This window comes from Pyxicephalus adspersus, unplaced genomic scaffold (assembly GCF_032062135.1).
Source record: "Pyxicephalus adspersus unplaced genomic scaffold, UCB_Pads_2.0 Sca318, whole genome shotgun sequence".
Taxonomy (NCBI): Eukaryota; Metazoa; Chordata; class Amphibia; order Anura; family Pyxicephalidae; genus Pyxicephalus; species Pyxicephalus adspersus.
Window position 1 is genome coordinate 1 of NW_027317325.1, and position 15,972 is coordinate 15,972.

General features: G+C 38.6%; 1 protein-coding gene across 1 annotated transcript; it reads left to right on the forward strand.

The window, feature by feature from the left end:
- Positions 1-1,154: 1,154 nt before the first annotated feature.
- On the forward strand, positions 1,155-15,701 carry LOC140345007 (phospholipase B1, membrane-associated-like; the record flags this gene model as incomplete). Its single annotated transcript, XM_072432180.1, has 12 exons — positions 1,155-1,241; positions 4,273-4,353; positions 4,570-4,635; positions 4,865-4,965; positions 6,294-6,375; positions 7,209-7,313; positions 7,592-7,687; positions 8,816-8,887; positions 10,017-10,091; positions 12,925-12,988; positions 13,835-13,893; positions 15,634-15,701. Coding segments are annotated over exons 1-12 (956 nt in total), but the record flags the coding sequence as incomplete, so codon positions are not given.
- Positions 15,702-15,972: the final 271 nt, after the last annotated feature.

Genomic DNA, 15,972 nt, shown 5'->3' on the forward strand with positions numbered 1-15,972 from the left:
AACAGTATGTTGATTATATTACACAACGTACTGGGCCCACATCTATTGCATTGTAGCATTATCATATAATATCCCAAACCCACAGAGATAAGTTGGGTGGGTATTTTATAAATCTATGGGTTCAAGATATGTAAGTCCGTAAAATAAAATGTATTTAAATGTCCTATTGTACTAACATTTCTCATACGTTTTTTATAGCAATGGCTAAAATATTTGCTAGTATTGGAACATGTTTGTATATAGAGATAAGTTGTGGCTGCATTGTATGCTTGTGTATGCGTGTATTTGTCAAGTCACATTTCTATTATTACACAGTATTTATAGCGCCGACATATTATACAGCGCTGTACAAAGTCCATAGTCATATCACTAACTGTCCTGCAAAAGGGCTGACAATTGAATGTCCAAACCATTGTCATATGTCATTAATACAGTCTAAGGATAATTTTGGGGGGAAGCCAATTAACATAACTACATGCTTTTGGAATGTGGGAGGAAACCCACGCAAACACAGGGAGAACCTGCAAACTCCATGCAGATAGTGTCCTTGCTGAGACTCGAACCTGGGACCCAGCACTGCAAAGGCCAGAGTGCTAACCATTCAGCCACCATGCGAGAGGGTCATGAATTGATAACAGCATGTGGATCAGAAGTCACGACTAGTCTGAGCTAACAAATCCAATATCTGTCTGGTGTCCATTTTTACCATTTCTTCTTTTGCCCATATCATAGACCGTTAAAATGTAAATGTTACCATGTTGTTCCAGAGCATCCTGGCCAGCTGAGCGTGAGCCTTCTGACTTGGGTGGAAACAATCTGGAGCAAGGTACGTGAGATCTGGTACCCCGTTCTGATGGAAAACAAACCACACAGTGCATCAGCTACTATATAACAAAGCCATGAAAAAGTTTTTTTCAGTTAAAAAGTTTTTTTGTTAAAAAAAAAACACTAAAAGGGAAACACAGAATCCACACCTAAAAAAGTAGTGTTTTTCTATTTTGGAGTCATTTGGATTTTTCCTCTTGTTCTTGGTCAGCTGCAGATTTGGAATTCTTAAGATGCCGGATTTGTATTTATTTATTTGGTCTTTTGATTGCATTAAAAAAAGATAAAGAAAGAAGTCACAACATTACCTGCAGATATGGAATCCTGGTATGGCGGAAAAATGGCTGCAGAACCACCGTGAAGTCATCTTTGGTGTCATATCTTCCAGAATCGATCAGTTGCAGCAGGCTTTGCTGGTATAGAGAAGAAACATCAAAAGAATTTGTTAATATTTCTCATCCATGTGTGTGACTACAGAAAGGGTGCTGGTAGAATAATATGTTTGTATAACAGCCCTTTCATTTATAAGATATGGCCAAAGGTTTGTGGACACAAGACCATCAGAATTATAAGCTTGATGAATATCTTATTCCAAATGATGGTGTTGCTACCCCCCTCCCCCCCCCAAACTTGTGGCTTCTATATCAACCGAGCCTGCAAGATTTGAGTGTGTCTGCGGGAATTCATCCAACATCAGTACCTGTCCTCCTTTGTGGGGTTGGGTACTGAGGTTGGATGAGAAGACCTGATTGATATTCTTAATGCTTCAATTGACTCCATGGGGTTTAGAAAACCAGGATATCTTTGCAGAATTTCCGTCTCCCAAGACTCTGCAAAGATATTCTGCTGAATATATTGGAAACCTCCATGTGAAACCCTATGTGAAACCTCTTTTTTGTGAAAACCCTTTCACATATTTTGACATCATTTTGCAATCCCTGTCTTAGAATTTGTCCCACTATCTAAAAATACATAACATTCCTCGCAGATCCCCTGAGGAAGCCGGATGGCGAAACGCGTCAGGACATGAGCCGTTACTATCACTCTAACTGTATTCGTACTCAGGGTTATCTATGTGTAGTAATAAGGTCCTGATTTACAGTTTAAAACTTTTAGGACTGACCAACTAATTCTGCTCACTTGCATACTACTAAAGTCAGTGTGTCTTATACATGTGAAATATAATAGACACAATATATTGAGTTCTTAAAAAAAATAAAGCAAGGTTCCGTTCGATACTTTGCTTTGCTTTGCTTTGAGGTCATGTTGGAGCAGAAAATGGTCATCACCAAAACCACCAAAAGTTTGTAAATGCAGAATTGTATAAAGTCTTTATATTGTGAAATTTTTATATTTCTGGCCACATAGTGTAACTTAATATGCCATTGATGTGGACAGCCAAAACAGAATCACAAAAAAATTAGCTTTATGAACAAAAATGTACATGTAATTATTTGTCTTTCTACAATAATTCAGTCTCCAATATGTTGTAGTTCTGAAATTCAGTAGATGGGATAAACCGGTAAAGGGAAAGAGTTCCTGCTAATAATGAAGAGAAGATGTGGAATAGCTCCATTAATTGGATAAAAGAATACTAAAAAAGGAAGAGGGGGACCTGTGTCGGCCAATAGGAGTAGTGCATGGGTGTCTCCATTGGAGACATTTTGATCCAACTCGAAAAAAGTTGCAATAATTTTTTAGTCTTAAGTCAAACACTTTCTTCCAATTGAATCTAATATAAAAATGTAAACTGCAAACATTTGCAAAGAGACCTACCTTGAAAAAGCAATTTCTTTTCAATATCTATTAGTATTGATATAATCCAGGATATAGGAAATGGACTTTTTCCATCCTTGTGTTTTACATGTAAACTTGCTTGAGAAAAATTGGCTGGTTGCATTTAATTTTAGGATATACAGAGTGTCCCAAAAGTCACTACACACTTCCTTTATTATATTTGGTTCCAGGGATCATTCAGAGTGACTTGAGGCCATCAGCATATGACAATTTGGGCTTTGCAGTTTTTGTAAGTGTATCATTCCCTTGACTGATTGACATTGGAGCAGTGTTGCAAAATTGCCGCTTGCCAAAACGTTTTTTAGTCCCTGGCTGCAGTTAAGCTTGAGTTTGAGAAGCTTTATGGCCGTCACACTGCTCCAACGCTAACACATTACGCTCTCCATGGCAAGTTTCTGGAAACAGGATCTGTTCTTGACAAACCATGCAACGGAAAGCCGACTACTATCACCACCGATGAAAACACCGAACTCCTGGAGCAGGGAAAGTCCTCCAGGAGGGCGGCACTGGAACTCAATGCATCAAATAGCATCAACAGTACCATACGTTTTCCAAGAGCTGAGGGTGGTTTTGGTAGCTCAAAAACAGCTTAGCTTAAAAACAAAACTTTAATCCTTTGTTTATTTTTGTATAACCTCAGCAATGATTACAGCCCCAGGTCGTTTTTTTTTGTGGAGAATAATATTATTATTAATAATAATGAACAGGATTTATTTAGCGCCAACATATTACACAGCGCTGTACATTAAATAGGGGTTGCAAATGACAGATACAGACACAGACAATGACACAAGAGGAGGAGAGGACCCTGCCCCGAAGAGCTTACAATCTAGGAGTTGTAGGAAGTATCACACAATGTGAGGGAGATATGGAATAGTGAGTAGTGAGGGGTTAAGATTGGGAAGAAGACAGGTAGGTGAGGTTGAAGAGTTGGGTTTTGAGGGTTCTTTTAAATGTGCAAAAAGTAGAAGCAAGCCGAATAAGAGGAGGAACACTATTCCAGAGAGTCGGGGCAGGTCTAGAAAAGTCTTGGAGCCGTGCGTGTGATGAGGTTATGAGTGAGGAAGTCATTAGTAGGTCATTGGAGGAGCGGAGAGAGCGGCTGGGGGAGTTAATAGATTGTAGAGGAGAGAGTCGGGTTAGTGGAATACCAGAGAGGAGGAGGTTACAGTAGTCCAGACGAGAGATGATAAGAGCGTGTACAAGGAGTTTGGTGACCTGGAAATTTTCTCAATGTGTGGGTTGAAGGCGGAGGCAGAATCGAAGGTGACACCAATTCATAGTTACTACATTACAAATCTACTACAATCCGGAATTCTGGATTTCCTAATGTTAGGTCCAGTGATAATTGTCACCAGAAATCTTCCCAGTGAGGATAATTTATTACTACTTTATTCAAACCAGAATAAAATTATTTTTTGAGGTTTAATACAATATGAAAGTCACCAAGTAGAACAAGCAGGTAGACCACCGTGGTGGAGATTCTTTAGCCATTGTAGATCTTCAAGAGGCAGAAGATTGGACAGATGATTGCTATTCTTCTTTCACAGAATAGTTTTTTAAACCGTTTTTTTTACATTATCTCTATATTAAACACCACCTCTACCATTTCTGTTCTCAACCATCCGAAATATTTTCCTTCTCTTTCAGAGAATTCGTTTTAGCACAGACTGGAAAGTCATCACAGTGTTTATCGGTGCCAATGATCTTTGTGCATCTTGTACAGACAGTGTAAGTTACGATATATTTGTATTTGTATCCAAAAGGGAATGTTTGAGGGAACATCAAATTCCGTTTTATTAATAGAGCACTATGAGTCCTATTTGCATCCATTTTGGCCACATTATCTAATTTAATTAAGAAAAATGTACATACAATTTAATGTAAAGTAAATGTCGATATGAATACAAACATGTAGAAATAATTTTCATCTTTTTTTTATTTTAGAATTATTTCTCCGCTGTGAGTTACACCAATCACATCAGAGAGGCCTTGGACATGCTGCACAAGGAGGTTTGTTCATCATTGTACAAACTTTAGTAATGATGGAGCCAACATAAAGCCATTCAAATATCTAGCAGTGATAAATGCAGTGAATCTGTGTGTTTGTTGGTTTGTAAAATTAAAATTTGTGTTTCTGTACAAATTAGCGCCCAGCAATGAACATAATATGTGTTATAATTTTGTGCATTAGCCTTGAATGCGGTGCATCACTTCACTCCATGTTTGTTCTCTCTCCCAGGTTCCCAGGGCGTTCGTCAATCTGGTGGAGGTTTTGGACATCTTGCCACTTAGAGAAGGTGTTCTGGACAGTCGGGTGAATTGTCCCACTTTCCTTACAAAGTAAGCTTTATCCTATATTCCAGTGTTACTCAACCCCTCTCACGCAGGGAACCCTCAAAATAACTTTCAGGTCTTCAAGGACCCCCTCCTATAATTCCTATATCCACAGATCACAGTATATTAGTGTGGTGGTCAGTGGGAAGAATTCCTCTTACATTGCTGGCCATTGGGAAGAATGTCACCCTTACAGATAGCTAAAAAGATCATTGGGGTCACCTAAACCTGAGAGGGGCAAACTGCTCATTGCACAAAGAACCCCCAGCAACCTCTGGAGGAACTCTGGCTGAGAAACTCTTCAATACTTTGTTACACCAAGTTGGAAAATTTCCCCATGCATCAGGCTCATTTTATTGCAAGCTGTACTGGTTGCTCTTATCAGCCACCTGGAGTAAAGGAAGAGATTTGAAACTAGAAACTTACCCAAGGCTAAGAACTTTCCCTCTACCCCCATCAGCTTGGGTGTCCAAGCATTTGTTTTAACAAGCTCCATCACATGGGAGGAGCATGGGTCTCTTGCCCCTTAGTACCCAAAAGTACTTCCCAATGGGCAAACAAGCCATCAAGAAGGTGAGTTGCAATGGAAGAAGTGCGGTAATGTTGTGACACAGGATGAGGTGGCCAAGGGGAGATGCGTTGCAATGGATGAGTTTGGTAGGAAAGGATGTGCTATGGTATTGACTGCATGAGTTGGTTGGGTAGGGGTGCTCTTTTATGAGGAGGGGGTATGTTGTCTAGGGAGAGATGTACTGCATTGATAGGAGGGTTAGTCAAGTGGGGATACAGCTATTGTACCATTTTCATTGTAGTCATATGAACATTTTCCACATTTCCCCCAAACTCCACAGAGTTGTCAACAGATATTTTATAGTTACAACTAAGGAGTCAATATAATTGATAATATAATATCAATTTAATGTTTTAACCAAATTCAATCAACTTTAACTATTTATGCTCACATTGCGTTAGAAAATATGACTCCTGGAGAAAATATTAAAAAACATTGATTTCCAGTACCCAACTAATGAATGTGTTTAACCCAATTAAGCAATTTTAGAATGCAGAATACATCACTCAGCCAACAAATAGGAACATCTTGAATATACATATCCAGAATATTAATGATATAGTACATGTTTCTGTTCAGTTGTATCACTAGAGCAAAATTTAAAATATAATGCAATGTACTATATTATAAGATAATTATCAAAAAAGGACACAAATTATTATCATGTGTTGATATGTTGATAATATCAATGTATTGTTTGATTTGGAGGTATGGCAGTGTTTTATCTCTGTGTATATGTCATTGTGTCATTTCTCCTGCAGAGGATGCTGTGCCCGTGTGTCCTGAGCTACAATGAGGATTCCCATGAGATGAGAGTTGTAAAGGATGCCAACCTTGGTTACCAGGTACAATATTATAGTTCAAAATTTTGTATGGGACTGCAACATAGAGTTTACATTACCAGTATGTACAATAAATGCAGGGTGTCCCAAAAGTCACTACACGCTTCCTTTTTTCTATTTCGTTCCAGGTATCATTGGGAAAGACATAAGGCCATCAGCATATGACTTAGGCTTTGCAGTTTTTGTAAGCGTATCATTCCCTTGACTGATTGACATTGGAGCAGTGATGCAAAATTGCCGATTGGCAAGTCGTTTTTCAGTCCCAGACTGCAGTTCAGTGCGAGTTTGAGAATCTTTATGGTCATCACACACATAATACAATTTAAGTTATTCATGGCAAGTTTCTGGAAACAGGATCTCTTCTTGACAAACCATGCAGCGAAAGGCCGGCTACTACCACCAACTCCCGGAGCATCAACAAAAGCTTGATTTAGCAGATGCATCACAGAGCGACAAAGCTCTACTCGTACCGGCTTAAGGTTGTTCAAAAACTTCAAGCAGAAGATTATAATACTCATGTGGAAATGTGTGAATCACTCCTACACCATTACCAAAACCACCCTCAGCTCTTGGAAAACGTATGGTACTGTTGATGCTATTTGATGCATTGAGTTCCAGTGCCGCCCTCCTGGAGGACTTTCCCTACACCATCATTTGGAATAAGACATTCATCAAGCTTACAATTCTGATGGTCTGGTGTCCACAAACCTTTGGCCATATCTTATAAATGAAAGGGCTGTTATACAAACATATTATTCTACCAGCACCCTTCCTGTAGTAACAATAATGGATGAGAAATATTAACAAATTCTTTTGATGTTTCTTCTCTATACCAGCAAAGTCTGCTGCAACTGATCGATTCTGGAAGATATGACACCAAAGATGACTTCACGGTAGTTCTGCAGCCATTTTTCCGCCATACCAGGATTCCATATCTGCAGGTAATTTTGTGACTTCTTTCTTTATCCAATGCAATCAAAAGACCAAATAAATAAATACAAATCCGGCATCTTAAGAATTCCAAATCTGCAGCTGACCAAGAGCAAGAGGAAAAATCCAAATGACTCGAAAATGGAAAAACACTACTTTTTTAAGTGTGGATTCTGTGTTTCCCTTTTAGTGTTTTTTTTTTTAACAAAAAAACTTTTTAACAGAAAAAAACTTTTTCATGGCTTCATTATATAGTAGCTGATGCGCTGTGTGGTTTGTTTTCCATCAGAACGGGGTACCAGATGTCACGTACCTTGCTCCAGATTGTTTCCACCCAAGTCAGAAGGCTCACGCTCAGCTGGCCAGGATGCTCTGGAACAACATGGTAACATTTACATTTTAGAGGTCTATGATATGGGCAAAAGAAGAAATGGTAAAAATGGACACCAGACAGATATTGGATTTGTTAGCTCAGACTAGTCGTGACTTCTGATCCACATGCTGTTATCAATTCATGACCCTCTCGCATGGTGGCTGAATGGTTAGCACTCTGGCCTTTGCAGTGCTGGGTCCCAGGTTCGAGTCTCAGCAAGGACACTATCTGCATGGAGTTTGCAGGTTCTCCCTGTGTTTGCGTGGGTTTCCTCCCACATTCCAAAAGCATGTAGTTATGTTAATTGGCTTCCCCCCAAAATTATCCTTAGACTGTATTAATGACATATGACAATGGTTTGGACATTCAATTGTCAGCCCTTTTGCAGGACAGTTAGTGATATGACTATGGACTTTGTACAGCGCTGTATAATATGTCGGCGCTATAAATACTGTGTAATAATAGAAATGTGACTTGACAAATACACGCATACACAAGCATACAATGCAGCCACAACTTATCTCTATATACAAACATGTTCCATTACTAGCAAATATTTTAGCCATTGCTATAAAAAACGTATGAGAAATGTTAGTACAATAGGACATTTAAATACATTTTATTTTAAGGACTTACATATCTTGAACCCATAGATTTATAAAATACCCACCCAACTTATCTCTGTGGGTTTGGGATATTATATGATAATGCTACAATGCAATAGATGTGGGCCCAGTACGTTGTGTAATATAATCAACATACTGTTGCAGCAACTCAGAGTATAATAATAATAATAATAATATTAATAAATTGTACATTCTGCTTCATAGCATACCAATTGGCCCTGATTTATTAAAGCAATCAAAAGCTAAAGAGGACACACTTTTACCAGTGAAGCTGGGTGGTGCAGCAAACCTGGAATGGGTTTCTTCAAAGCTATTTGCTAGCAAATGTTTTGAATTCTGGACCAGATCCATTTCAGGTTTGCTGGATCACCCAGCTTCACTCAAGAAAGTGTATCCTCTCCAGCCTTGGAGAACTTTAATAAATCAGGCCCATTGTCTCATACAGCCTCATTACCCGTATGGTATATAAAGGTTTCTATTTACTGTATTTTGTTGTTTTTTTGTAATTGTTCAGCTTGAGCCGGTCGGACAGAAATCAGACACTATGGACTTTGAAGCCAACATTTCCCTGAAGTGCCCAACACAGGTAAAAAAAATCAGAATTTTCTTAATAATATTCATAACTTTTTTTATAAAGTGCGGCAGAATAAAATAAAAGCACTGTGCATTCTATATGTCGTATTTTGAAACAAATTCCCAGCTCTCCTTTGCCAAATCCCTATAAAAGCGAACTGAATTTTGGAATATTGTGAAAACGATAGCTTGGTTCATGAAACTGCCGTAATGGTGGTGCAAGTGGTGGGCGGACCGGTGGTGGAGAAGAAATGTGTGTTTAAATACATTATTGTTGTAATGTAAATTATGATATTTTTTGGATGACCAGGGCCAGTGAGGGCCATTTCGCTCTTTGAGCCTGATTTATTAAAGTCCCTCTAGGACTAGAGAAGAAACCTGGGTGATGCAGCAAACCTGGAATAGATCATTTGCTCTTAGCTTGCAGAACCAGATCGATTTCAGGTTTGCTGGATCGCCCAGGTTTTGAGTAGCCTTTCTATGGAAAATCTCTTTTAAGGCAGAAAGTAGATATTTGGTTGTGCCGTAATTATTGATGGCTTACAGATTCCACTATGAGCCCTACATCCATTTGGGGACCAGATGTGGCGAAGACTCCCTGTCCCTCAGCATTGGATCCCCAATGGTTGAGGGAAGGTTGTATGGCACAGAAAGGAGATGTTAAATTCCCATTGCACTAACTTTCCTGACCACCAAAGTTTCATTCCAGGATATGGAATATTATGGGAAACCCCATGTTATCTGTTAAGAATATTTCCTCATTACTCATTAAGTATGAATTCTGTTAAGTGTTCTGAGACAAATCCACTCATCCCTTCCATTAATAGGCCTGATTTATTAAAGCTCTCCAAGGCTGGAGAGGACACACGTTCATCAGTAAAGCTGGGTGATCCAGCAAACCTGGAATGGATTTCTTAAAACTCATATTCTATTCGTTAGCAAATTATTTTTCAATCCTGGTCCAGGTCCATCACCCAGGTTCACTAGCGAAAGTGTATCCTCTCCAGCCTTGGAGAGCTTTATTAAATCAGTCCCCGTGGCTCTTTATACACAGGCTTCTGTTATATGTCATATGTGATGAAGGTTGTGATATCAGCAGCAAAGATTAACTATAAGAAAAACAACTTTTCTTTTTATTGTAGGCCCAGCCGTTCCTGAGGACATATAAGAACAGCAACTATAACTATCCCATTGTGACAACTCCGGCACCGATCACTGTAAGGATTTCCATGTTTTATTCTATACCTGATTATAAAAAGACGTAAGTCCATCAAGTTCAACCACTAGGGAAATAAACATATCCCAGATATAAAACCCTATGAGACATAGTTGGTCCAGAGGAAGGCAAATAACCCCTGGTACAATTTGCTTCAACAAGGGAAACAAAAATTCCTTCCCAATCCCATGAGGCAATCGGATGTTCCCTGGATCATCAGTCTCTGTTATTTTTAATTTAAAGCCTTAATACCCAGTTATATTCTGTGCACTCTTCGGTCTGGAGGAAAAGAAGTTTAAGCTCCAGATAAGAAAAGGATTCTTCACTGAAAGGGCTTTGAAAATGTATCATATTTATGAAGTCAGTACATAGTTCAAGCAAACACATTTTTACACCAGTACAAATTTAGCAATCATATGCAGAAACAACGCTAATTAATGCGTAAAAAAGAGAAAAGGAGAATAATCACAGATAGGCATAACCGGAAAGAGTGTCTTGTTGGTCTATGGAAGAAATGTAAGTAACAGAAAGGAATTATTTGGAACATCATATAAGTTACATAGTTACATAGTAAGTTAGGTTGAAAAAAGACATAAGTCATCAAGTTCAACCCCTAGGAAAATAAACATATCCCAGATATAAAACCCTATAAGACATAGCTGATCCAGAGGAAAGCAAAAAAGGCCCTGATTCAATTTGCTCCAACAGGGGAAAAAATTCCTTCCTGATTCCATGAGGCAATCGGATGTTCCCTGGATGTGCAGTCTGTGTTATCTTTACTTTAAAGTGTTAACCCCAATTATATTCTGTGCTTCTGGGAAATCATTCCTGCTTAAAGCAATCTAATGAACTTGCTGAAACTACTTCCTGAGGGAGCCGATTCCACATTTTCACACCTTACAGCGAAGAATCCCTTCCTTATCCGGAGCTTAAACTTCTTTTCCTCCAGACACAAAGAGCGCCCCCTTGTTCTTTGACCTTACAGTGAAGAATCTTTCTTTATCCTGAGATTAAACTTCTTTTCCTTCTGACACAAAGTACATAAATGCATAAGAGGAAGAAAAAAAGAAAGAAAAGGAGAGCAGGTTTTTTTTTTATTGTGATTGTCAATTTTAAACAAAGTACTCCTATCAGCAACATAAATAAAATTTGTTGAAACAAAAACCACAGTTTGCAAATTACAAAGTTACAGCATTCGAACTATGCAGAGGTTTTAAACCCAGCGCGTTTCGCCATTATGATTTTTCAGTGGAATTGAAGAGACCGTAATAGTACTGGAAGTCAAATAACTTGTATGTCAGAAATATATATGTTATGGATAAAACCCTTAAAAACAACTTAAGCAAGGAGTTTGTCTGGTATACCAGCCACCCACTGACTATTGTATTACATTATATAGGTGGGAAATTATCCAATTCTCCTACTAGATGACAGCAGATAGCAAATTAATTTGTGCAAATTTTTGTTTGGTGGTGTGCCCTGGGATTTTTGTAATGTAAAATATGTGCTGTGACTGAAGAAAGGTTGGGAAAAGCTGGATTACAATAATGAATAAAAAGCATTCACTTGGGCTTTAGGAAGGCATAATATAGGTAGTCCCCGGGTTACATTCGAGGTAGGGACTGTAGGTTTGTTCTTAAGTTGAATTTGTGTGTAAGTTGAAATAGGTTCATTTTTCTAATAAATGCAATTAGGACAGATGTTTGTCTCAACATTATTAGGCAGTGTGGTGTCAGTTACTCTATAAAACCCTCACTGTGAGTTAATCGTGTAGGTGTTCGAATTCGGGTTGTCCTTATATTGGACCCAAATATGGCAGTTTGAATTCGAATAGACCTGACCCGAAAAACATGGTATTCGACGGCGCAAATTCGTGTGTAAAAAAATTGTGTTAAAAAAAGTAATTTATTGAATGTGTGTGATTTGTGTAACTAACTTTTATTTTTTACAGGTTATCTCACAATGACAGGATGATTCCCATGGCTGCACAGTCGTGGGAATTCTCCTGTCATTGTGGGATCCCTGGGCGCCAGAGGTTAAATGAGGACAAGTCTCCCCATTCATCACTTCTAGTGCTCTGTGATTGGCTAAGGAAAGATAAACCCTGATGACAGCTCAAGCTTCATCAGGATTTTCCATTCCCCAGCCAATCACAGAGCACTAGAGGTTTTGAATGGGGAGACCTGTCCCCATTTAGCCTCTAAGGCCAGGAACCTTCAATGAATGCGGCCGCGGTACTAAAGATTTTTTAAACCTCTAGTGCCGGGGATCTTTCAATGAATGCAGCTGCAGTCGCATTCATTGAGAACAGTGTGCGATCCCCGGCACTAGAGGTTAAATGGGAACAAGTCTCCCTATTCAAAACCTCTAGTGCTCTCTGATTGGCTGGGGAAAGCTTTCCTTAGCCAATCAGGGAGCACTATCCTTATTCCTGGATAAAGTTTCTCTATCCAGGAACACATACAACTAGTAAAGGGCTGCAAGTGCAATCAGGGGAGTGGAGCTGTCAGCTGTTCGCATCTAGAAATCGTCCATATTTTGGATGTCTTTAACTTGGGGACTACCTGTAGTTGATTTATATAAAGAGACCCTGTGATTTCATTGGATATAAAATAAGATAGGTAATAGAAATAGAAAACAGAAAATATTAGATGTCAATAAAGGAGAAAAGGAGAAACCAGGGAAAGACAATATAAGCAGAATAAATTTTGGCTTGATTTAACCTAAAGGTTTTTTAATATACCACCATGCTTACCTTGCATAAATTAGCACTGCTTTATGAATAGGTCTCCTGTGAATGTCTATAGTAATGTCATATTTCTTATGTGTCACAGAACTGGGGCAGTGACATGGAATGCCGCAACTTTGATGCCGTCTCTAACAGCGTGCCAACATCAGGTGAGGAAGATGAGCGGAATGTTCTTCTTGTTTACCTGGAGGTGTCAGTAACTAGGGTGACCCCAACATGGGAGCAATAATTGAATTTTTTATTTGTTTTAATTATTACAATTAGGATTTATTATATTAATTGTATTTATTTTTTATTTCATTAAGTCCAAATATTACATATTATAAATATTAAATAATATTATTAATATATTATATATTTTTGTTAATATTACAATAATAATAATATAACTACATATATTAGTTACACCCACCTTTTACAGATTTTTACATTTAATCAGGTTCATTTGATGATAAATGTGAATGCATTGGTGCAAATTTTTTAAATAAAGATTTACAGAAATTGTTTTTAAAATTCAAACACCCAAAAAAAAAAAAAAAAAAAAGTAAACACACATAATAATAATAATAATAATAATAATAATAAATATAGCAAAACATTCACAATCAGAGAAAAGGGCAATTGCTGATCTTTTCATCTAACTTAACCTCCAATAATTGAAATACATCATGAGCATTTGTTTCAGTATGGTGATGTCAGTAACCCATACACACACCCAGTCACAATTGTGAATCACTAAACAGTAGTTATATAGCACCAACATATTACGCAGCGCTGTACATTAAATAGGGGTTACAAATGACAGAGAGATAGAGACAGTGACACAGGAGGAGGAGAGGACCCTGCCCCGAAGAGCTCACAATCTAGATTAAAATTGGAGCTTTATTTTTATTACAGAGATAGATACAGGATAGTAAACTTCAACTTTTGCCCCAACGTTGATATCGGTTGAGTTTTCTACAAAAGTTCGGCTAATGTTTCTATTGTTCTTTCAGCCCACAAGCTGCGTCCAGGTGATGTGCGAGTGGTAGCAGCGCTAGGTGATTCCCTAACGGTAGGTTTCCATATTGATTACAAAGATTTAGCTGATAATTCAAAAAATATAAATATGACTCAAAAGGTGATTTATCAGTTGTCTGAAAAGTTCCTAATATACACAATAAGCTGATTTATTAAAGATCCCTAAGACTGGAGAAGATTGACTTTAATGGGAGAATCAGAAAACCTGGAATGGATCTGGTTCCTGGTTCCTAAAAACAGTTGCCAACTAATTGCAAATGATTTTAAAGAAATGTGATCCAGGTTTATTGGATCATCCCAGGTTCTCCCATAATAGTTTATGTTTTTAAGGGAGCTTTACTAAATGAGGCCCTATATGACTCAAAATAGGTCCTAATATCGTCCCTATAGTCAAAATGTTTGTGCTCAACTAACCTTTGCACCTAGTTAAATGGCCAAGGTGTCTCCAGGGAGGAGTACCGTTATTACTCCAGCATACAAGGACAATTGTGCTCTTCCAGCCTTTTGGTCACAGTTTGGTGAAGACCCATTTCTGCCCCCCCCCCATGACCGGGGTACAAAGCCAGCTCCATAAAGACATGGGGTCACCAGTTTGGAGGAACTTGAGTGTCCTGCACAGAGCCCTGACCTCTACCTCTTACCCTACTGAACACCTTTGGGATGAATCAGAATGGTGAGCCAGGTCTTCTCACCTGACCATCATACCTACCCCAATGGCCAGATGTATAGAGGACACCTCCCCAAATTATGGAGTTCAGGTGGGTCCTGGTAATTCTCCATCATACAAAGACATTGTAGACAATTGTGCTCCTCCAGCCTTGTGGTCACAGTTTGGTGAAGACCCTTTTCTGTTCCACCATGATGGTGCCCCGGGGTATAAAACCAGTTCAATATAGACATAGGGCCACCAGTTTGGTGTGGAGGAGCTCAAGTGTTCTGCACAGAGCCCTGATCTCAACCCTACTGAACACCTTTGGGATGAATTGCAACGCCAACTGCCAGCCAGGTCTCACCAAACATCAGAACCTGACCTCTGAAATTGTATTTTGACACAAATACCCACAGACACCCTCCAAAATCCTAAGCAAACCTTCTCAGAATAGTGGGGGCTGTTATAGCCACAAACGGCAAATTTGTATTAATGCCAATGGATTAAAAATAGATAATAAACTCATATAAGTGTAATGATCCAGTTTTTTGCACGTATATTGTATTTTCCACACTAATGTAGATAGGTTAATACGACACCACATAACCAGCTTATTTGATTGGTTCAAAAGCCTGTAAACAGCTCAAGCAAGACATTATGGGGCCTGATTTATTCAAGCTCTCCAAGGCTAGAGAAGATACACTTTCATCAGTGAAGCTAGGTGATCCAGCAAACCTGGAATGGATTTCCTCAAAGTCTTTTGCTATTTTCCAGCAAATGTTTTGAATCCTGGGCCAGATTCATTCCAGGTTTGCTGGATCACCCTGGGTTCACTGATGTAAGTATATCCTCTCCAGCCTTGGCAACCTTTAATTAATCAGGCTCTATGAGTCTAAATCTTTAGTAGAATCTCGGAAATGAATGTCATTTCTAATTATCAGTCTCAGAATGAGTGGATGTTTATATTTATGGATTGCATGGATGTTCTATAGAAGAGAAGCCAGATTTCCAATGATTGGTATAGGAACTGTTGGTTAATCAAAGCTAGAACCCAAGCAGACCTAGCACATGTGTTGTCAATGCCCTTTTTTGCAGTTTGGTAATATAACTATTGTGTGTTTGTAGGCTGGTTTTGGTGCCAGAGCAACTTCCGTCCTAAATGTAGCCACAGAATGGAGAGGAATCTCCTGGAGGTGAGAGCAATGTTTCTTCTACTGACTGTGTAAATGGACAAAAAAAGTTTGTATGCCCCATAGTAGCCAATCAGATACCTGTATATCTGTGTTCATTGTGTATATTCTAGAATATATTGTGTAAGTTCCTCAGGGGAGGGGCTAATGTAAAAGGTTAGCTTTTCATGTACATTATTTGTAATTGGAACAGTTGGAATCTGTTATTAGAAGGGCAGTCTCTTTTTTTTTCCAAGGCATCATTAACGAATAAATTGTTGGGAAAATATGTGAA